A 23,821-nucleotide genomic window follows, 5' to 3' on the forward strand; every position below is an offset into this window, starting at 1 on the left:
ACTAGACAGAGACCTCTTTGGAGGGCCACAAGGAGAATGATTGCTGCAAGGTTGCTCCATGCCACTGTTAAAAGGCTGGAGGACTCCAACCTGAACTTTCAATTGTGTCAGTCCCAAACCCAAAAATGCAAACGCTAAGTCCCTCCATTCTTTTTGGAGACTTTGTGATGAAGTAGCCTTTCACATACATATATGTGCTTTTGTGGGATTTGGATTGAAAGTCAACTTTAAACCCTAGCCTGCTTTTTGTTCTTGTCTTACGGAGGAAAACTGCTGGTGAAATGTTTCTTGCACCTGTTATGTGGTTTGTTATTGGGTATTTTGCCTCCTATTTTCTTGCTGTTTCCAGGCACTGAGTCACAGCTCAGCTTTCCTTGTGGCTGCCTTGTGATCCTTCTGCTTACTGTTCACAGCTCTTCAGTGTTTCTTTGCCTTGATTGTTAACGTAGTTTTTCTGGCAGGCAGCTCACCTTCCTCCTGCAGCCTGTTAAGGCATAGCTGCCTAAGTGTTCTCTCTAATGCCAGTCAAGGTGGTTGTAACTGAGAGGAGATTGTGCTCTTGCTGTGAAGAAAAGCTGTCTTCTTAGGCTCCTGAGTTTCTCTGAGTCTTATTTGGCTCTGACATAATTTTAAGTGGCAAAGTGTAGTAGGATATTAAGTTTTTGTAGTGGTCTCTGAGGTGCTCAGGCAGGGGTTAGGAGGAGTGCTTGGAAAATTAATTCTGTTTTGTTATCAGGGCTAAAACTTCCAGGTAGTCTGTTTTTCCTGTAAGACACTTTTTGCCACATTTTTAGGGTTAGCAGATTTTATTGAGATTTTTGAAAAAAATCTAGTGAGTTGCATGCTGTGTGCTGTCATTATAGAAGGGGCAAACTTTCAGAAAAAGAAATTCAGTGGTTTATGTAATAAGGTGCATCTTTAAAGAATGGCCACAGTTAGGCACCTTTGACTTTGTTACTTTCCCAAACTTGCTTGGGACTAGATGTAACATTTTAAAACACATGTAGGGCTCAAATCAGTAAAGGAATTGGAAGAGCAAAGGGAAAGGTTCTTGTCTCTTACCAAAGCATGTCCCAGTGTGTGTATTGTATTAGGGGTTTGTAGAAGAAAGTTATTACTGCTGCAGCATCCTATTGCTACCGGCAGGATTTAGGGCAGGAATGAGAATCCGAGTTGGGATGCTTGGAATAACTAGAAAGTGGACTCCCTCTCACGAGGCTGTTCCTAAGGAAACAGCTGCATGGGCTTTTCAGATCTGTAGGTAGATCTGTGGGGCTTGGGTTTGCAAGTGAAGGATCTGAAATTTTGCTGCTTGACCTTGCATGATAAAGCTATCAGCTGGAGCAGTGCAGGAAGGGATAATGGTTTAAAGGCATTCTAGAGAGTGAGACAACCCCTTGAGCAGCTTAGAAATAAAGCTGGTCTTCACTTCCCTGCTGTGGCAATGGTACTTGGCAGCGTGCCAAGTTCCTTAGCATATTGTGGGAAAGCACTAATTGAATGTGGTCTGGAGCACTGATTGCAGAGTGGTTGGGCCTGGAAGGGACTTCCAGAGGTCATCTGGTCCAGTAACACCTCTGCTCAAGCAGGGCCACCTGGAGCCAGTTACTCAGGACTACGTCCAGATGGCTTTTGAGTATCCCCAAAGGGGGAGACTCCACAACCTCCCTGGGCAGCTGTGCCAGTGCTCAGTAATGCTCGCAGTAAAAAACCTTTCAAGAGGAGTCTCCTGTGTTTTGGTGTGTTCCTGTTACCTCTTTTCCTGTAACTGGGTGTCACAGAAAACAGCCTGGCTCCATCCTCTTTGCACCCTCCTCTCAAGTGTTCGTGTACATTGGTGAGATGCCTCTTAACAGCTGCTCAGTTGACACAGTTTACAGATACTGTTCTCCATAATTTCTAGCTGCCCTGTAAGGAGGATCAGGTTTTTGACCTGCATTTTCAGAAAAGAGAAAGGGGAAGGTTATAGGATGAGTGATGTATACATTGCAAATGTCACACATCCGTTTAAGAAATACCCTTGGTTGAGGTGATTCATAAGCAATTAATTAAGGATTTATGTTTTTTTCCTGCACTTGCTATCTACAGACTTACCTAAGATTCTGTCACACAGTGTTCTAGCTCTTTCACTCCAGTAATGAGCAATCCTCTCAGACAGTTGCTTACTTTTGATTTTTCTAGTAGTTCATAGGACTTGTGTCATTAAGAAAGAGTGTAATCTCTTTATACTGGCTTAAGCACAAGAGAGTATGATTAAAGTCAGTAGGAGATGACAGTAGTGCTGTTATAGCTAGTACAGGCAGATGTAAGGCAGTGAGGATGTAAAGCCATTATTTTTCCCAGGTAAGATCTTGTTTTTTTGGCAAATAAAATTCAGTTTTAATGGTGAAGCATTATACAGTATATTAGCATTCTTTTAGTGTATTTAGTAAATATGTCACCTCTGTAATGAGTTTTAACCACTGTAGCCTGTGGTAAATCCTTTTCAGATGTGAGGAAGTGTTTTTTGGCCCATTAATGTTACAAGTGTTACCACTACAAACTAAAATATTGAGGAGCTGTGGTGTTGCAGACTTCCTGATGATTGCTGTAATGTTCCTTTATTTGTTAAGGAAAAAAAAGTACATCAGCATTTTTTTGAAACTCATTAGGGATGAGCACAGCAGCAAGAGGATGAGCTGTCATTTATTGTTCCAGCTTACAAATTAAGCCATTCTACTGATATGTGCAAGCCTTATCCAAATATCCCTGCCGGCAGAATTGCACAACATTCCACCCTCATAATCACGGCACTTCTCCCTCTTGTCTGAGATGTCTAGAGATTATGGGGGAGGGGGGGAATAAAGAAAAATGCCTCATTCATAAAAACTTTTAGAGCTAATTAAAATTAAGATGTATCCTAGTGACTGACACCAAAACCATACGGTATTTAGGAAATCTAAAAGCAGAGTGAAATCCTTATGGGAAAAATGCTTTTTCTGTATCTGTATGGCCATCCAGTGTCTGAAGTGGTAATTACTTTGATATATGATTATAGCTATGTTGGAGTCTGGGAGGGGTTAATGGGCTTCTGCTGTCTGAAGAAACATTTAAATGAGATATTTATGGCTATACTGGGTTGAAGAGGGACCCTGCTTACAAACCTGACTACTACTCTGAAGGACTCTTAACTGCAACACCTCTTAGTCAAGCTTTTCTTGTCTCCAGAGTATGATGTTATCAGTAGAATGAGTTGGTTTAGGACTACAATGCATTTCCCATGTTCTGTTGTTTCTTTATGACAGAGAAATAGATGGCTGATCTTGAACAAAACTTTGTACTCCTGATACCTCTGTGCAGATGCTTCTTGTGAAGGTGATTGGGTGCACGTGGAGGAGTAGGCGGTGGGTCTGCCCAGGAAGTTTTTCTATGCTTATTCCTGCAACCTGAACTTCAGCAGTATGAAAGAAGCCTCACCTACAAAGGCTGTGTGGTAGCATGGCTCACAGGAGGATAAAAGGAGATGGGGGAAGGAGGAGATGACCCTCTTCACCTGCTGTCTTTCGCAGAGAGCAATGTCTTTGGTATCTTGCCAGGCAGTTTATCTTTGATCTGGCTGATGGTTTTCCTCAACACAGCAGGGTTTGCAGTAGAGCTCTCATGGTCTGTTGCTGTGATAGAACCCTGACCTTGCTGTGACTGGCTGGAAGAGCAGGACCAGGAAGGAGAGAGAGAAACTTGGAGTGGAGGCTGCTGCAACTAGAGCTGAGGGGTGTAACAGAACATATGGGTGAAGGGTGTGAAGAACATTGGTGTTGTGGTCCCTCCAGTTTCCACTCCTGAGTGAAGTCCTAATTGTAGTATCCTGGGCTTTTTAAGGCCTTTCCTTCAGTGACCACAATAATGGTAGGGGTAAAGGGAGTGCTGAATGTGTATGCAGTTGGGGTGGGGGAGGTGTGAGAATTTGAGAGTAATAAAAACATGGTTTAGCCAATCCTGTTTTCCTGGATATGTATTAATTGTTTAGAAGTTAGACCTGTGACTTCTTTCCCTCCTTTGACCAGAGGGAACAAAGTGAGTAGAAATTGGTGGACTGCAATCAATATTGAAACCTTTGCAGTTAAGAAATATCTTGTGAATTGAAAGTCCAGCACCTAACCTGGCTTTAGAGACTTGGAAAATTCAGATGCACATTTTGTTGGTGAAACAGCTAAGGAGTGTGCTTCTCCACATTGAACAGCCCTGGGTCTCACTCACTTCTTACTGGACTCTTTTGTCGGATCTGAAAAATGCTGATGGTTCTCCAGTTGCTTGCCTGTGTAATATGTAGGGGTATTACATTTCCCCCTCTATTATTCTGCCAAGGAAATGCTAACAAATCCTTCTTTTTGCAGGACTTTTTGGCTGGCCAAGGTACCCAAACTACTGCACTGGTATATGTATTATGATGTTCTGGATTTAGTACCAGTGTCACACATGAGGAAAAGCAACAGAAAGAAATCAAGATACCTGCTAGAATGATAGAATATCCTGAGTCAGAAGGGACCCACAACTATCATCAAAGTCCAGCTCCTGGCCCTGCACATGGCAGCCCCAGTCAGATAAGGGATGCTGCCACAACTGGAAGCTAAGCCCTGGTGTACTGAACTGTGCTTACGTGCCCTTGTTACAAAGGCAACACTTTCTCTGTGCTCAAAATTAATAGGTCTGAGTAAGCAGTTGCACCTTGAAACTGTGCTGGCCCCAGAATAACTGCTCTAAACCTTGTCTCTGATCTGTTTGGTAGATCCTCTGAGTGTCCTGGCACCACAAGATGCAAAGGGCAAGAAAGTCTTTACGAATTTCTGAGTTGTTCTTTACAGAGTCCATGCTACTCACCTGGCATGTATATCCTAGGTAGTCCTCGACTGATGCTTTCTATGCAGAAAGCTTCCAGCAGAGCTGGTGTATTGGGCTTCTGCGACCAGGTTTTGGTAGTGGTGGGTGCTATAGGGGTAGTTGGGTGGGGAGGAGGTAGAATTTGGAAGGAAGGAGGGTTGGGAGGAAGGTGTTTCTGAGATTATTTTACTTCTCTTTTGCTCTGATCCTGTTAGTAATAAATTTAATATCCCCACTTTGAGTCTGTTTTGCCCATGATGGAGATCACTAAGTGACCTCTCCCGGTCCTTATCTCAACTCGTGAATCCTTCATTGTGCTTTTCTCTCTATCTGGTTGCAGAGGTGGAGGAGAGAGTGGCTTTAGTGGGTACCTGGCATTCAGCCAGGGTCAACCCACTACAGCTGGCTAAGCTATCGCTGCTCAGCTGTTTCACCTGGTCAAACCATGTTCTTGGTAATGATCTACTGTTGCTGCTGTCACATTTGGGATTGAGCTGAATACTGTTGATCACAAGCAGTTAAGATGTAGGTAAAATTAAATGCTCTTGGAAAGGTAAATAGATATTGCTGTGTGTCAAACAGCAAGCTTACCAGGGCTAAACACTTACAAAACTTTCTTGGGGAAAGGTTTGTTCTTTCCTGTCCCTGTGTATGAAGGTTCAGCTGCCCCTCTCAGGAGAAGGGGCACTCCTGTGGCCGCTGTGCTCCGCCACAGCCTCAGGAATGGGACTGGGATGTAACCGGCTGGGGCTGCTGGAGCAGTGCGGCTTGTGGACGTGCAGCACTGCCCCTCCCCAGGGAGGAAGGGACGGCAGCGTGTGCTGCTGGGTTCATCATCTACAGGAAAAAAAGAAAACAAGTAGAGCTGTATTTATTCACTGGTGTTGAACAAGCTGCTTGTTGGAAGCAGCCTATTTAACTGTGGCAGCTCTAAGCATTTTCTGTCAGCTGTGTGATCACTTTGATATTTAGGCTTCATGGGGGCAAAACTTGTGTCTTGCAGGAAGGCTCTTCTGGAGAAAGCTTTCAAATGTAGCTGACCGATGTAATGTATTCTGAAGCCCTGAAAAATAGCTATTTAACAGAAATCTTTATTTAAAAAAAAAACCAAAACACCACAATAAAATGAGCTTTCTTCCAGAAGAGGTGTCTTGGTAGAATTTAAAAAAAACCTTGAACTTTTACATGCTAAGAGAAATGGTCGTTGACTGTGGTGTCAGTTCCTGAGAAAGCCACCCCCTAAAAGCCAGGCTGTGTGTGTGGCTGCTTGCTATTAAATCTCTTTGCTTCAGTAAACTGATGTCTTACTTTCTGTCTTCCTGTAAGATTCCTGAAGTGGTGCTATATCCACAGCTAACAGCTGGATTAATATGACTCCTGGGCTATCCAGTGTGGATCTGGGTGGGTCTGAAAGGCTGGGACCAGTGGAGGGCTTTGGCTGGAACAGGTGACTAAGACCAAGTAATTCTTACCAAGGGATGATGTCAAATTGGGTTATACATGTGTAAGGGTGATGTCAGATGAGGTTGCAAATCTACAAAGGCACTTGACTTTAATGCCTGCTTGCCGAGTAACTCTTTTCTTTGAGCTCTGCAGGACAACTTTTCTTTGAGCTCTGCAGGACAGCTCTGGCTTCCCATCTGACACTGAAAATTCAATCATGTGCAGAAGAAACACGCTCTGTCAGTGTTTCACACTAGAGGTGGATTGATGGTGGTTGCTTTTGTTCTATTAAAAATATCCTCTGCACACAGCTGTGCATCTGGGAAGCTGGAGCATCACTTCGAGGAATACATGTGGCATTTTGTCTTTGCAAAAGTGATGTATCATAAATGAAACCTGAGGTGGACTTTATTTCTCCACGTTGTTCCAGGTACTTGCTAATACCTCCCATAATTTCTAATGGTTCTCTGGATTGAAAATGGTTATGGAACCTCTCAGAAGCTGTAAGAGAAAAAGGAATCCATACTGGAAGGCAAGATCTGAATGTTTCCAACTCCACAGCAGCTCTGATCCAAATCTTAACTTACCAGCCACAGCCCAATAAATAGTTTGGTTTTTTCTGCACAATGTACTATTGTAAGGCTGCCCGGAACATGAAGGTATAACTTTTCACTTGAAAAAAAAAAATACAAGCCTCCTCAGCAGCTGCAGTTAGCCAGTATGTGTATCCTTAAATTGATAGGGAGCATCTTCCAGCTGGAGGGTGGCCAGTGATGAAGGCACATGGTGTGATTCTTGGGGCTGTCCTGTGCAGGGCTAGAATTTGGACTCACTGATCCTTGTAGGTCCCTTCCAACTCAGAATATTCTGTGATTCTGTGAAGCAGTGTTACTTCTGTATAGCTTGCACTGGTGTCTGCTTCAAAGGTTTTATTTTTGGCAAAATTTTATTGGCTTGATGTGTCAGGAAAATAGAGACAACATATTATCAAAAAATTCCTGTACCAGTGCAACCTGTAACTCCACAGAAAGGCCTTCTAATTAAAGCTCCAGTACTTTCTCTCTAAGATGTACAGCTGTGTTTCTTTCCCCTATGAGCCATCAAGAGTGAAACAGCCACCTAAAATCTTTATTATTCTGAAACAAAAAGATTTCAGAGAAAGTATGTGAGCCTAGTCTGTATCCCTGGAAGGTACAGCCACCCCAGGTTGCTGTGCATGTAGTGGACCCCATCAAGTAATGGCTTTCTGCCCTCTGCTGCTCTCGTTGCAGGGCAATTCCACAATCCTCTTCCAGCAATTAATTACTTTCTCATTTTTTCGTGACCAATTTAGGCCATTTTGTTTTCTTGCAAGCATCAACCTTTACCAATACCTTAAGAGGGGAAATAATGCCTAAAATTAGACAGCAGTCAAATTTCCCCCTTTGCTCTCGTTTGAACAAGTGAAGTCCTTTTAGTCTCCTGTCATACTGTGGGTTGGCTATACCTGTGACCATCTGGGTTTTATGACACTGTTTTCTTGATCCCAGAATTTCTGGCCAGAATAAGTAGGTTTTGCATCTGTCAGAAGTAACACTAAAGAACCTTTAAGCTGACCCTTAGGACATCACTCCTGTTTGTGAGGCTGGTGGCTTAGACCAGTTCTGTTGTTCTCTACTCTTTCCTTTAGACAGGCCCCCATCTCCATTAGATTGGTACAGACATGAAGGAAACGTTAACAGAATGACTGGTAGTACAGATTACAGTGTCCAGACACCAGCAGTTACAAAATGCACCTCGCTGCTATCTACTGCCCTAGCATTGCTGCCTCCTGCCTGTGTCACTTGACAAAAGCAAGTTGCACTTTCCTTCCCTCAGACCACTGAGTTTAAAGAACTTGCTGTAACTATTCAGTCCCTTGCTGAGTAGTGAACCCCTTCCCTTTCCCCTCAGAGGAAATTGATCTCATTTTTTTGATGTTCAAAGCTAAAAACCTCTTTACTCTCTTAGTCTGTGTAAACTAAAAATAAGTAAAGAAGTAAAGGATGAAAATCTGCTTTTTCTCACTGTAGGTTACTGCTGCCAGATTTTTGCATCACTGGTGCAGTACAGTAGCAGGGGCACTGGATCACCCTTACATGGGAACTCTGGCTTTTCACTACACTCTTAAAGTGATGCCATTGGGCCCAGAATCCTTTTTACTCTTTGCCTAATGTAATTCCAGGGAAACTTTTCCCTCTCCTGTTTATGAGTAACGTTTCCTTCTTGGTGCAGTGTGTGGAATGGTGTCTACAGCATTAATACTTCTCTTCTGCAATGCAGTATTCTAATCAGGAGTTGGAACTGAGGTGGGACAGAGGCAGTATCTGCTGCTCTCCCCTCTTTTCCACCCTCTGCCTTAGTGTCACTCAGAGATGGGCTTTGCTGCTGCTCAGGACATGTCCTGTCTGGGACCAGAAGTTCAGTCAAAGCCAGGGTGAGAGAAAGTAACAAAGCACTGAGTTTGCTGACTTTCTCATCTAGTGATCAATAGTGACTTTTATCAGGGACCTGCATCTCTAATTTCTCTGATACTGAATGCAGTCTGTGAGCTTGAGGCAGGCTGTCTGCATTTCCTCTGTTTAAGATCCTTCCAAGTGCCTCTGACCTTATAAAGTTAAGTGAAGCTGTGTCTGGTGATGTGATCTAGCCTACAGTATGTCCCAAGTTTCTGATCCCTGGGGATGAGAGAGGAGCATGTATCTGCACTGTGTCACTTCTGAATAACTGCATTGGGAAGGGCTGACATCCAGCAATTACAGCTTCAAAATCGATACACGGAGGATGGCACAGGTTAAAACAGGAGCAGATGCCTCAGCATCTATGACATACATGCCATACAGCATGCATGTGTCTGTATTGGTTATATGATGCACCAAAAACCCAAATGCTTTAGCAGGTATGATTCTTCCACAAATCCTAATCCTGGAGGTGAGGCAGGACACAGGAAGGACCAATATGATGCTAATGTGCTTTCCTGTGGATGTTACAAAATACAGGGCTTCTTCAGAGGACTTTGTATCTATGCAAGGAGGAAGGGTTTCAAGGGAGGAATAAGGAAGAGGGAACCAGATTAATAAGCTTGTTGTGGGAGTACTAAACAGGAGACGAATGTAGACTCACCCGAGCTGTGTGACGTATTTCTCTTTGTCTGTGTTGTGGCCAAGAAGGAGCTGGCACCTAAGAGGCAGAGCAGAGACTGTGCTTGCCACATCTCCACAATGCAGCAAGGCATGGAGGCAAACAGAATTTTGTGTTCTAACTTTGATCAGCAATGGCTCTTTAAGGCTGAGCAAGGCATGCAGCATGGACACTGCCCAGTCCAAACCCAGCAGCCACGTGAACTCTCCCCAGGTGGGCAGTGCCAGGCTGGCCCAGCAAAACCTCCCTCTCCTGCCCCGATGGCAGAGGGAATCTGATTCAACTTGCTGGCTCCCACTCACTCTGCCCTCATTTTCCTCAGGACAAATGAGAAGAACCTGTCTCCAAGTGCAAGATTTTGGGAATATGTGTCAGAGATGCCTGACAGTAAAACATCCGTCTTGCCCTAATTTCTACGTGAAGTGCTGCAATGTCGAGTGAAATAACCTTCCAGGCTGGCTCTGGTGCAGAGGTATTTTGGCTTATGTTATTGCTGAGAGCTTTCTCTCTGATGAGCTCTTTCTGCCTCTCCGTGTTTCTGATGTCTGACTCTCTTCACTCTTTTTCTCCCTTGGGCTGGGATGTGTGCTGTTTGTAATGCATCAGGAAGTAATACGCAATGAGGAAACTCTCATCATCTGTGCATCAGGGAGAGAATTACTGACTGAGTGCTGAGCAGTCAAGTTATTGATTCAAACCAAAGCCCAGTCTCTCTGTCTGCTGGGCTGGTTACGTCCTTCTGGTTCATTGCATTTAATCGGATTCCCTGAGCTGCCACACAGAAGGGGAGAGTTAGAAGCAGATCCATCTATAATGTTCTCTTCAAAATCCAGTTCGGTATCCCCTTCTCCATCCATGGAACAGGCAGATTCAGATGCTCTGGACATCAGCACCAAAGTGCAGCTGTATGGCGTGCTCTGGAAGAGACCCTTCGGGAGGCAGTCGGCCAAATGGTCCAGGAGGTAAGCCACAGTTGCTGAGGGATGCTCGGGTGAAATACTAAGCCTAAGGGTTCTGGGATAAGTTAGAGCCTGAGTGCTTGACTCTTCAAGTGCAGCTAGCCAGGCAGAGGCTGGGGGTAAAACTGTGGGCGTAGCTTCCCTCTCGTTCTGAGTCAGCTTTACACACATGGCACCCCATTGTTCTCCCTTCTTTATCTGTCCAGACCTTGTGCTATGTGCACTTCAGGGAACAGGGACTAGCTGCCTCCTCTGGATACTTATCTTATGATAGTTGCACAAAAGAGGAAGAGTCAGCTCATATATTTTGCCCTGAAACTGCTTGACTTTGTTCTTTAGCACTCATTAAATCTCTGAGTCCTTTGGGTGTGAGATGGCTAGGCTGAATTAACAGTGCCTGTGAGTCTGTGTGAGTGTGTGTGTGTGTGTATGGTCTGCAGGGGTTTGTGGACCAGCATCAGAACTGCTGTGCTGCCTGATAGTGATGGCACACTTGGAACAGCACATGAAGACTCTTCCCTGGGGAGAAAGTGGCACTGAAGTTTCCTCCATACAGTGTTAGAGAGTTGTAAGCTGCTGTGTGTTGTCTGTCAGCAGCCAGGAAGTTTGGAGCTGGAAAGCATTTGCTATAACCTTTTACCAAGGACAGAATTATGTTTTGTAATACTGAAGTGATGGGTCAGTTTTTAAGTTTAGAGTTGGTGTATTTCTCTATGCAAATCCCTGAATCTCTGGTACTTACCTTTCGTGGGTAAGTACTTACTCTTTGCTGCAGTCCACAGTGTGGACACAAACAATCCATTTCTAAAGCCGGTTTTTCCAGTTTTGCTCTGTGTAGTAACCACAGTGCTGTCCAATCTAAACCTGTGAAGATGGCATAGCCTGGAAAATAGTTAAACCGTCCTTGGGAAGCAGTTTTACGTTTGTAGCCATCTTTGACCTGTGTGCAGGTTTCATTCCCTTCCTTTCCTCCCCCCAGTGGCCTATTTTCATCCAGGAATGAATTTGTGCTGATGCTCCCTATTCAGTTCCCAGATATTGATATTTAAATGAATTATGTCTGGAAACTAAAGTGACTGTGTTACGGAAAACAAGTGGACAGAATAACGGAGGGGAACGTCATTTGCCATAGAGGAGACATTCTTAAAGGGCTTTCTTCCTAATAAAACTTTCTTACAGGCAAATGGCCCATTTCTGCTCTCTCTGTCATTATTTATTTAGTGCTGCTCTATTCCTAGAGCCCTTTCAAATCTTCGTTCGCGAAGCCTAGCCATGATGATGATTCCTAGAAGTCACCCCCATCTTTGGCAAGTGGTAAATATTTTAGTGCTAGCAAGTGGGAAGAGATGGGAAGGTGACGTGGGGCAGGGATGATATGGAAGATAAGTTGCAAGCATAGCAGCAGAGGGTCCTGGGGACCAGACACAGGTCAGTGAGAGGTGAACACAGGGAATCTGTAGGGTTTGGAAGGAAGTGGGTTCTGGAGTTAAAAGACTGGGATGATAGGAACAATATGGTAGGGTGGTTTTTTGTCATGGGGGAGACTTGCTTTTAAGTAAAGTACCCTTACATGTTATTATAAGTCAATCATTATGTGGGGATAAGGAACAATTCACCATTCTCCCTACTTATCCCCCCATTCCCAGCAACACATAGCTGGTCAAGGGCTTTTTTTTTTTAATTATTGAAAGGAGAAGAAATGTTTCCCACTCCAGTTAAATAAGGAAAAAAATTTAACTGTTGCTCGATGTAGTTGAGGATCTGATCTCTGAGCAATGTAGGTTTTGCCCTGACATCTTGGACTGGACAACAGTCTTGGTCCCAAGGAAAATCTTTCCAAGATGGGAGATAAAACAGCTTGTAAGGGGAGGATTGCTCTCATCACACCATCAGCCATGAAGACAGGTTTACGTGGCTTTTAGGAGATGCATAAAATTTACTGGCTTGATCCCATTCATTTGGCTGTAGCAGCAATGCTTCTGCAGACACTGAGAAGAAACTCATGTGTTTGAGGGAAAGATAGAGTCTGACTAGATTATGGATCAAGGTAAAAAGATCCAGGCATGGTGTCCAGTGCTTTGGTGATTGAAATCCCAAGGCTGGGAATTTTGCAGCAGTAGAGGTTATGCTGGGAAAAGGGAGGTATAGCAGACTCTTATTTTAGTCAAATGGCACCTGTTAGGACAACACAACTTGACATGAAGCAGCTGTCTGGAGCATTTTCTGTCCTTTCCTTTGCTCACACAATGGTCTGTTCTGAAGCTGAAGTATTTGCATGCCTGTCACAGCAGGTACTGTCCTAGAGCAGGCTGAGTGCTCCTGCCGCTGGGCCAGCGTGCCTGTGTTTATCTGCCGGGAGGACATCTGAGCGTGCTGCCTTCCAGAGCGTGATTCTGAGATGCCATTAGCACCCATCCTAGTGCCTATCTCTCCAACATAAGACATTCTATCCCTAATGTGAATTTTCTTTCCCTGTAAAGTAATATCCTTCCAACAGAAAAGCAACTATCTTCTGAGTTTACTGATGGTTTTGACCATCAGTCTAAGCTTGGCTTATTGCTGGAGTGGCTTTGGAAAATCACATTCTCAGCCCTTGATGTATGGGCCTCTTCCTACCAAACTGCACTCAATTCTTCCTTCCAATGAATAGTAAGCAATTTATTTTCTCCTACCACAGAAGTTGTAATTACAAAACTGGTAATGGCATCGGCCTGGTGTGGAAACTGGAGTGAAATGTACAATGTGTGTACCTGCCCTGGATGTGACATGAATGGGGGGCTGTAGCTTTCCAGGAAGGAAGTGGCACGTTCTTCTCTACTATGAATAATGCCACTCCCATCTAGAAATGTCAGGGTCTAACTGTCCGTCACCATGCAGGTGGGAGACTTGGGGGCTCAGTGGGACAGTTCCAGGAAGGGGCATCTGCTTGGTGAATAATCGGAAAAGCAGTGGAACGTGAGAAATTGAAAACAGGAGAGAACAAAACACAAAATATTCCTATAATTCTGCGTAAATCCATCAGGGATGACAGGTTGCTGCTGGAAGGAGGGAAGCATAGCACAGTTAATAGAGAGAGTTTATTTTCTCTTGAACCAGTCCTGTCTGTGGCATTGCAAAGCATGCATGTAATCTTATTTTCCACAATGGCTACCAACGGTCACTGCATGTGATCATGGAACAGATGGAAAGGATAATTGTTTAGGACTGCTTTCTGCTCAAAAAAAAAAAAAGCCTTGGAAAACACACAGCCACCAGGAAGAGTGCGTATGCAGCACAGCGCCAGCAGGAGCTGCCGAGACAGCGCAGCTGCGAGTCAAGCAGACCATGTGGTTCCCTCTCGTCCTTGTAAACTTCCCACTTGGCTGCTTGCTGTCAGGAAGCATACACCTCTTCCCGCTCCCGCTCCGGCTGGGCGTTGCTCCTCTGCTGCTGGGCGCTGGGGCAGGAGACAGGCAAGAAAGTGTAAAGCTCCCAGGAGAAGAAGAGTGAGGGACACGTACTGCGGACTCTGAGCTGATATGCTAATAAGGAACATTTGCCTGTCGGTTTCCTGAGCTGTCCCTAGGGATACAGAACTGAGCTGATCTAGCAACTGGGATTCACTGTCTGTGCTCCTGGACTGGTGCCCAGAAAAACACCATTGGAATGAAGGACAAAGGAGACTGCTGCAGTTTTATAGTGTAAATACTTCACGCGGGCCATGGTCACATCAAAAACTTTTACAGAGATTAGCTAATTAATCTCATTAGCCCTCTGTGACACAAAGAAAGCACTTTATTCTCAGAGATCAGGTATCTCTACTTGTCCAATATAGAACTGTTGTTTCTAATCCTGGTCAGATCACAGCTCTGGCTTTACATCCAAGTTACTCAGACTGTTACTGTTCCTCTGCTATTCCAGTTTAATTACAGGGTGGTTTTGGTGGTTTCTTAGTGCAGGACCCAACAGCAGGGGATGGGTGCCCCAAAGCAGCTGATGTCATGTGAATGGCTCTTGTATTACTTGTGCTGCATGTGGAGTGTGGGTGGCTGTCCCAGGCCATCTCGCCACTCTTACCTGGTTGTTCTCCAGGCTCTGCTCTGTTTTTAAATCACTTCCTCTTTTTTGGTTTCTTGTTTGTATTCAAAATCTTCCCTTGCCTTTCCAGCACTCCCTTTTCTTATGTTCTTATGCTGCCATATCTGTGCCTACTTTAGATGTCTGTTCAGTGTCTCCAGTCTCCCAGTCACAGTCCTAACTGGGTGTCTCTCCCCATTCTCCCTTGGCCATCTTTCTCCTTTCTGCTCTTGCTCACCTAGCTGCTGCTTAGTCTTCAGCTTGCTCTTGAATCTTATAACTCTCTCCCCTGATTCTTTACTTCATCCTTCTTTTCACTGTGCTGCATCAGTTATCCCTGTATTGTTCTATGGAGACTTTGTCCTGAAGGTCAGTTTAAGTGATGAACTTGGTTGCTTAGGTGTTGCCTTCCAGGTAAGGATAGATGAGGGAATATGAATATGATCTGAACTCTCATTATGTTCACAAACTAACCAGATTTTCAGTGTTTACTTTCATTACTTGCACTGGGATTTTGTTCTTATTACTTTTTAAACCCTTATTTTGTATATTTTCATTCCAAATTTCCCCATCTGTGAGGTCGGGGATCTAAAAGTTCATTAATCTGGGAGAGACTTATCAATTCTCAGAGATTTGTGCTGTGTTTTGTTCTTGTTTTTGTTTTGATTTTGGTTTCCACTGGAGCATAATCTATATTATGAGGATTAGCAGCACTGAAAACCAAAAAGTATGTATCAAACTAAAGCCTCGCTTTAACTGGGGGTTAAAATTTAGATTAAAAATCATGGAGTTAAAGATCAGTGTCTTTAATGTCTTGCCAATGTTTCTTGAGGTTATTCAGACTGAAAAGAGTGTTGAAAGTGATGAGTAGACTTTCTCCATTTCATGTGTGGTGTTGACTTTTATTCCTTAGGTTCATATATCTGCATTCAGTAGCTGATTCCCTCTGACTCACTGGACCAAGCACAGGAGCACTGGCCAGGCAGGATTGTTCTTTTAAGATGTTATATCTGTATTTATTGTGCAGATAGGGTACCATTTCCCTCTAAAAAGATCAAATTCTCCTTGAACTAAGCACTAGAGACATAACATGAAGATACAGCTACACATAAGAAAACTTTCTTATAGAGCTAATGACCAGAGGTGGGAGGAAAAATGAATCAGGAAGGTGCAGATCTGCTGTTCACAGAAGTGACGTGGACAGGAGGAACCAGAAACAAGCCTGGTGTGCTCTGTGGAGGTTTCTCTGATGTCTGCCTTGTCCAGGGTCAGCTCTGAGCCTGCTGCAGAAGTCATGGCTGCCTTTGCCATTAGTGCACATATATCTGAAAATGCCAGTCCCTGTTTCACACAGAGGTGAGACCTTGATGAACCCACTCTATCAGTAATGTGTCTCCCAGAGATATGCCTAATGCATCTGCTAAACAGGCTGATATCTCAGAGTTGTGTGGACAGCCACCACAGGTAGGGTCACACCTGGCTTTCCCAGCTGAGGGAATGTTAGATGCAGCTTCTCTGGGAGTTGCACTGGAACATGCACCAGTTCAGGCTGGAAGGGAGATGGTCACCCAGGTGAAAGGTGAGTAGTAATTTCTCCTGCTCAGATCACCTGCTGGACAGGCTGCACTGTGAACGAGCAGCTTTTCAGTCCTCTACCAACTAAATAAGCTCAGTGCAGAAGAGTGATTTTTGCACTGAGTTGCGCTGTGCCACTTAGGGTAGTTTTGCCAGGCTGTGGTCAGGAACAAGAGGTGAGGTTGGGCAGCCAACCATGATGTTCCCAAAGCATCAAACAAGGAGACAGTGTCCTGCTGAGGAAGCAAGCTGGCTGCTTCTCCCCACCTCTGATGCCAACATAAACAGGTACAGATGAGTGAACAAGGATAAGAAAAAATTTGGTACGCAATAACTGCTGCTGGTGTATGTTTGTATGTTCTGAAGATTTCTGGGTGTAAATATGTTCAATGACTCACTTTTAAATATTTTGGAGAACTTACAAAGTAGGTCTAGGGCTTGAGTTTGCTACAGGCATTTGGAAGTCTAGCTTTGTTCTGAGATTTTTGGTTGCTCTGAGAGCCCCAGGCACACATATTTCCTTGGCATTTGGCAATTTCATCTGTGTTGCCAGAGCCACAGCAGAAGAGCAAGAGATAGAAGCTGATGGAAGTGGTAAAGCTTTTGCCCAAGTATAAAAATGATAATTATTGTTAATAATTATATATATAATATTATTATCATTATTTGCCGGCTTTGACTTCTTTCTTTAGCTTTAGGAACTCAACTGCTAAACCAAATTGCTGTGCTTATCTGTACTGGAGACAGTGCTTGGCTCCATCAGACAGCCCATCCATTTCAGGAGAGGACTGGGGTGGGATGGGAATGTGAAGGCATTAGAACTGTCCTTGTGCAGTGTAAAAAGGCATTCTTTAATAATTTTCAACTTACTGCCTTTTGCTTTCTTCTCAGTTCCCTCTTTCTCATGTCAGAAAATATGTACAGAACAGTGCAACACATTTTCTTTTGTCATTTACTCTTTTGAAACCTCCCTACTAAACTTGTCCCCATTTTTTATTTAGCTGCTCTTTGGAATTTTTGAGTGCTGCAGAGATTTAGACCAAATTGAAACTGAGTCATACATCTCTCACCTGTACCACTGCCTGCAGAGTAAATGCAACCTCGATTTTTGAAGAGAGGAGGGACTCTCCCAGGGGCATTTTGAAAATCCAAAGAAGTTAAAAATGTCACTCCTTTAATCATAATTTTGAGGGCACGCTCCAGTAAATTAGAGGCTCGGTTTACAGAAGTTGTGATATTTTGTGGCTACTGCACAGTGATCATCAGAGCATACCTAAGGCTAACTGAGCAGAGCAAGGCATATTGGCTAATCGAGCAGAACAAGGCATATTTTAACATTACACATAGGAGAAAAAAATATTCCATTTCCTTTGTAGTTATGAAGGTCAATGACAGAAGACTTTGCCAGGAGCTCTGCTTAAAAATATCTCTAAAATTTATTTCTGGTCCTGAGTACTCTGGTGGCCATTTTTTTGCCTCAAGAGTCGCTTGTAGATGTTAGCCTGTGACTCTCCGTGCCATACAACTCAGCGTTAGAGTGGAAACACTTCCCTTCTGTCTTATTACAAGATGGGAGGAAAGAGGGTGGCAGGGAGCAGATTGCAAAAATAACCATTTAATTGGTCTTATCCCATGTGTGAGACTCTTAAAAAAAAGAGCAGCTCTCTTCCAGTAGGTTGAATCCAACCTACATGGGCTAGATAGAGCACAAACAGCTACAGGTGCCAAAGGTCTTCGGTCCTGTCTTGGACCCAGAGCGTTGTGAGTAAATGGTGCTATGATTTGCCTTCAACACTGGTGTGTGTGTGCTGTGGTGGTAAATGTAAGCACAAAGTACTTAAACTTGACACTTGGTGTTAAGCTTGGTGATCCTTGGTGTTCTTGACTATGAGCACAAGTGAGGCACCTCACCTTAGACTTAGATGGAACTAGTAAACTCTTCTGCTCAGAAAGCAGCTTAATTAGGTGGAGATTTTCTCATGCTGTGAACCACAACCTCTGTTCTAGCAAAATTTATTTCCTTTCTCTGTCTTAAAGATTCTTCATAATTAAGGAAAGTTTTCTGCTTTACTATGCTGAGAGTGAGAAGAAGAGTTTTGAAAGCAATAAATACTTCAATATCCACCCCAAGGTGAGCGGTGTTTGCACAGGGAAGGGGTTATTCTGTTTCTGTCTCCCCCTCTCCTTCCTCTATTGGCTCAGAAAGTGAAGAAGAGGTAAGTCACAGACTTCTCACAGATCAAGGTAAGCCTCAAAAAAGAAAGAATTATGTCATTGACTTTTCAAGATACTTAATGATTCAGCAGTTACACAACTTTTAGGTATTTTTTACCTAACAGTAGGTGTACCCCCTCATTTTCATGATCTCCTAAACAACTAATCTTCTGGCTGTAAAAATACTGCCAAAAGCGGACAGCTTTGTTTGCTGCTTGTTCCTAACCTGTACTTGCACTCATTAGCATCTGATCACCCACACGCCTTCAGTTCATAGGAGTGGCCTCCACAGCTCCGCTACCTGGAGACCTCACCTAGAGGCGCTGTGCTCTGAGTCTACTTTTGTCCTGTGAAGTCACTGGAGGCTGATGAAGCGCACATGCTTCCACAGGTGCTGATTTCACTCATCCTGGTTAGCAGCAGCCAGCTGCCCATCTGCCCACACACAGCACGTGTGGGGCATCGACCTACTGGTGGTGGCTGTAATGGATGCACAGCCTCTCTCATGATACCCCACTGTGAACCTGCAACATTCACCCCTACTGGGAGATCACCTCCTCCTTGATAGCAGAGTTCCTGCTTCCATGTTCTAGCTAGCAGCCTTCTCTCTGTGACAAATGCAGGACTGCCATCTTTATCCCCTTTCAGATACCAGCTGGGGGGGATCCTTGTGGTGGTGGGAGTCCCTCTGCTTTTCAGGAACTGTGTGTGTTGCCCTTTCGAGGGTAGCCAAGGAAGGGCAGGGCCTCCCAAGTGACCAAGGGTGAAAGTTCAGCTCCTGGTTAGTTAATAGTTATACTGATTCTGCTGACTGATCGGAGTGCTCTGGTTTATCCTAGGGCGTCATACCCCTGGGAGGCTGCATCGTGGAGCCCAAAGAAGAGGCCAACATGCCTTATGCCATAAAAATCTCTCATGAAGATTTCCATGTAAGTAGATTTCTTTTCTTCTAAAAAAACCCCAGAGACCACAAAACATGTTAATGCTGATGAGCAGAGCTGGATTGGCAGTCTTTTCCATCCCCACCAAGATATGCCCCCCCTCTCTGGGCAGACTATCCTGAGAGAGAGGGTGGCTTAGCATCCTAAGTCCCCTCAAGTTTTTATTGCTGCCACTTCGACAACCAACAAGAAAACTTGCGCTTTCTGACACCAGGTTTGATGGTACCAGCAGACCAGTAGACAGATACTTGGGATCCCTAGAGCTCATGTTCCCCTATCATTTTCTTCCTATCATGACTGTTTGCCCTATGCACACTTTGCAATGTCTGGCAGACCTGGGTCATATTTGTTACCATGTGATGCTTCCTGTGGAGGTGGAAGACTGTGGTGGGCTTTCCTCCCTCCACAACAGTGCTGGCTGTGTTCAGTTCATGCCCTGAGTGCACAGAGGTGCATAAGGCACCAGCCTCTCTAATCTGGGTTTTTTCTCCCTCCCTCCCTCTTCCAGGGTAACATTGTTCTAGCAGCTGAATCAGAGTTTGAGCAGGCTCAGTGGCTGGAGATGCTACAGGAGTCTGGAAAAGTGTAAGCTTCTTTCTATTCCTTGTTCAGTTTGATCTGCTCTGTAGATGTGTAAAGGATAAAGAGGAAGAAGCCTGACTAGAAGGGCTATGGGAAGTCAGACAAGCTCCTCAAAACCAGTAAGAGCTTCAACTGTCTCCTGGACCTCTTCTTTCCCTAAATGGGAATGCTCTAAAACTGACACAAAGCTTCCCACCTTGGTATGCAGTGTGGTGTGCAGTATGGCTCTTTGCTCCCAACCCCAGGCTGTCATCTGTCAAATGCTGAGGTGCTGAGTGCCCTCTGCTGTCCCTCTCTCTTGCCTCTGAAAGGTGGGACCTGGGCCTGAATGGGAGCCCTCCTGGTCCATTCTGTGTGGGTAGTAAGGTCTGTGGGCGTGACAAAGGTGGGGGTCAGAAAACCTCCCTGTAAGAATTCGAGGTAAAGTAAGAGCAGAATAGGAAAGACACGAAGCTTGTGAGCAGCTGTCCATGTGGCTCTACATCCTGCTAGAGGCAGGGATCTCACCAGCACAGTACTGGTCATGCTGAGGTGTCAGTAACAGCCCTGAAGAAATTGTGTGTCCTTAGAGTGTGCATCCCTTCTGCTCAGATCTCAGGGTGCTCAGGCCCTCCCCTCTCTGCTTCTGTTCTTGTATCAGAGGAGAGCAGTGCAGCTCCAGTGCCAGCCTCACCTGTGCTGAGGATAGCCTGCATGTCACGAAAAGCACAGGATATGTGGCTTATACTAGCAGGGTCAAGCAGCAGCCAGAAAGGCCAGCATGGCCCAGTAAATTGATCTGCAATGAACAGGAAAGCCAAAAGGATACCAGATTAAATATTCTAGACAAGCTGTTATAGTGCCCTGTTGTTCTTACATGGAGATTGCACTGCCAGTGGCACTGCAGCACTTAGTTGTAATCATCCTGTAGTCTTCCTTATTATTTAAAACCAACTAAAGGAAAAAAAAACCTCACACAAACATCCTCAAAAAAATCCCTAAAACAAATTCCGTAGAGTGAGATACAGAAATAGGGAAAATAGGAAGAAAGGAACCCAATCTGGAAATACCCTCTATCCTCTCTCCTTTGTGTCAGTTTTGTCTGCTGTCTCTTTACATCTTGGTTGGGTAGGGGGGTGTGTGCCTGCACAACTGCTTATTGCCTCCACTGTCGTAATCTGCTCAGCGATATCTTCAGCTCTTCACTCCTTTCCAAGCCTCCTGGTTTGATAGGGAAATGGCTTATTCAGTGCAGAGGAGAACTGATGGTCTCTCCACCCTTCTAACGTGTTGTGGCTTGGACTTACCACACTTTGCAGATCTTGAAAGCTTTTTGGAAATGCACAAATCCCTGACTGCTAGACCACCAGGCTCTCTTCCCACCCAAAGAGGCTTTTTCTTCTGCTAGTTAGGGAGAGGGACGCACGTAACACTCTCTCTGTCCACAACTCACTTAACTAAGCATTCCCTGAATTTGTTAAAAGTAAACTTTGTGGGCCATGGAGGCAGCAGAAGTAACATGGAACATATGTCCTATGGACCATGAAGTGCTAAGTGTCTCCAAAAATTGGTTGTGGCTGCTCCCGAGAAAGGTAAAATGCAGGCAAAACTAGAGAGGTGTTCCCAGTGCTGCAAAAGGACTGGAACAGACAGTGACTGAGATGTATAACAAATGCAGATAACTATACAGCTTTGGGGTTTTTTTCTTAGTAACCTTTGAGTTACAGACAGAGACACATCTTGTTAGGCTGGGGAAGGGAAGGGGCCCTGGAAACATGAATCTAATAAATAGACACCTTAAAGGCTACAGCTGTTTTGAAACCCTCCATGTAATCATATGATAAACTCTGCTGTCCCCCCCACTCCCCTCTTGAGCTGTTTTGCTGTTGGCTTCTCTGGGATGAGATTGATTCTGCATGAGAGAAGGTTAGTGAAAAAACACATTCACACCCACACGTTCTCACTCAAGATGAAGATGTCTACCTCTGGGCAAAACAGCACCTTTTTAATTAGTGTTCTAATTTCCTCTGCACTTTAGAATGATCCTCATTAGCTGAAAAGAAGCACAGCTATCTGCAAGGAGCACAAGGCAGTGCTTGGGCTGCTGGAGCTGTGAGCTGCCTGGTCCCTGGGGTGGCGTGTGTTTAATTTATTTGTCTGTTTTTTGTAAGAGACGAAGTACAGGTTGCCTTGAAATTGTTTTATAAAAGATTGCCAACTTAATGGTTTCCAAAAAGCTACAATTTCAAATGGTTCACAAAGAGGCTTGGTATAGGAAGGCTCACAGATATTTAATATTAATAAGCTCCCTCAGGATTTAATAAAGATGGCAGAATTTCTGGGCAGCAATTGCTGTTCCTGTATGTACATCTATATAAATAGATTAGAATCAATTTGAAATATGTTTTGATGTTATGCATTTTATGTGTGTGTTGATTTTTTTTTTTTCTAATGAAACACCAATAGAAGTGAGCAGCAAGCTCCATTGCTGGTTCTGGTTTTGATTTGTTTCTCCTTTGTATTTAATATCTGTGTTAAAGCCTATCCTGTCCATCAACTCAGTCAGTAATGGGCCTCTGCTCCACAGGCCTTTCTTGTAGCTTAGTTTCATGAAGTGTTTAAGTGACTTGAGATCCTCCAGCCAGTGGTCCTACAGTAACACAAGATACTCTTTGAATATTCTTGCTTCCTTTAACATTCCCTACTTGCCAGCATCTAGTCTGGCTTTTATCTCTGGTTCTTCTTTGTTTTCACAGGAAGAGGCACTTAAATCATAGTGTAGGGCCAGACACCAAGTCCTAGTGGCTTATAAGTAGCAGAGGAGGGATTTGTTGTTTCCAGGGTGGATGGTGGATACCCAAAAGACTGAAGATAGAAGGCTATGGGAAGAATTCAATAAATGGTTAACGTTTGAAGAGGAAGAGTAACTATAAGAGCAAAATACTGGAAAGGTTGTAGAAGGCAATGTTGTTAGCAGTGGGAAGTTATTTGAGTTAAAAGCTAAAATCTGGTCCTAAAGTCTGTCAGGATCCTTTTAAAGAGTTCCAGATACATCCTGTTTCAGTTGGAGGCTGTGGATATGCTGAATTGGTCTGGAAAGTCCTTAAGCTTAAGATCAGTGTAGAAAGCTCTAAACCACTGGAAAATAGCATTTGAATAATTGTGGGTGTGAACATACAGCTCATGTATTTAAAAAAGAAAAAAGTATTACTCAATGTCAGGGAAATTTCTCCAATTCATTTGTGGAGAAAAATTTAGAGAATCACTGTCCCAAATTATGAAAGTCTGCATGTTTGAATTACTTGGTAGTTTGCTAGGCTGAGCCCCCTGTCTCAATCTGTAGGACCCTTAGCTCCTTTACATTGCCTGCTTTGTGTCTGCTCTCCCTAGGACATGGAAGAATGCCCAGCTGGGAGAAGCTATGATTGAGAGCCTGGAAGCCCAAGGATTGCAGCTGGCCAAGGAGAAACAGGAGTATTTAGGTAGGAAACTCTTACTTCCAAAAGCCATAAACCCCAAAATAGCCATTTTGCTTTTTCTGGAGTTATCAGTGTGGTCAAGCCAAGCAGCTACAGATTTTTACTGTTGACTGTTACTGGATGAAGCTTTTGAGTAGTCAGCAACTGAAACTTGCGATTTGAAGGGAGTCAAAACATGCAAAGGTTAAGGTAGGATTTGGACATCTGTTTGGAGTGTGAAAACAAGAATGTGCTTTGGCCAACACGCTGCAGTCCCGGCTGGTCTCATGGCTGGTCTGTACAAATGTTTGCTGCCCCTGAGATATTTGGATGTGTTGGTTTCAGCTGCTTACCAAGCAAACAACCAATACCTTTGTCTCCTTGAATCCCACAGGACTGATACTTCTGAGGCTGATCACAGCTTTTCATGCATGAGTTTTCTTCAACGAGCTGGGGCATTTTTGGTCTTACTCTATTTAAACTTTGTGTTTGCTCACACTGTTCGTGTTGGAAGTGGGAGTGTTTACATGGGCTTGTTTGAGGTGTCTGATGGCAGTGGCTGATTTGTCAGTGCTTTCTCCATGGACAGTAGAGAGAG

General features: G+C 44.2%; 1 protein-coding gene across 2 annotated transcripts in view; it reads left to right on the forward strand.

Moving 5' to 3' along the window:
• The first annotated feature begins 9,152 nt into the window (after positions 1-9,152).
• The window catches only part of PLEKHD1 (pleckstrin homology and coiled-coil domain containing D1), a 29,638-nt gene continuing 14,969 nt past the window's right edge, over positions 9,153-23,821 (forward strand). Inside the window, exons 1-6 of one of the 2 annotated variants that reach the window (XM_050335856.1) lie at positions 9,153-9,931; positions 10,066-10,421; positions 18,087-18,180; positions 19,103-19,192; positions 19,713-19,789; positions 23,156-23,247. In XM_050335856.1, coding sequence (XP_050191813.1) covers positions 10,273-10,421; positions 18,087-18,180; positions 19,103-19,192; positions 19,713-19,789; positions 23,156-23,247 — 502 coding nt within the window. In that variant the 5' untranslated portion in view covers positions 9,153-9,931; positions 10,066-10,272. Of the gene's footprint in view, positions 10,422-18,086; positions 18,181-19,102; positions 19,193-19,712; positions 19,790-23,155; positions 23,248-23,821 lie in introns of both variants that reach the window. The other variant, XM_050335854.1, reaches the window with a different exon arrangement.

Source organism: Myiozetetes cayanensis, unplaced genomic scaffold (genome assembly GCF_022539395.1).
Source record: "Myiozetetes cayanensis isolate MyiCay16 unplaced genomic scaffold, myiCay2020 scf6-25, whole genome shotgun sequence".
In the NCBI taxonomy this organism is placed as follows: Eukaryota; Metazoa; Chordata; class Aves; order Passeriformes; family Tyrannidae; genus Myiozetetes; species Myiozetetes cayanensis.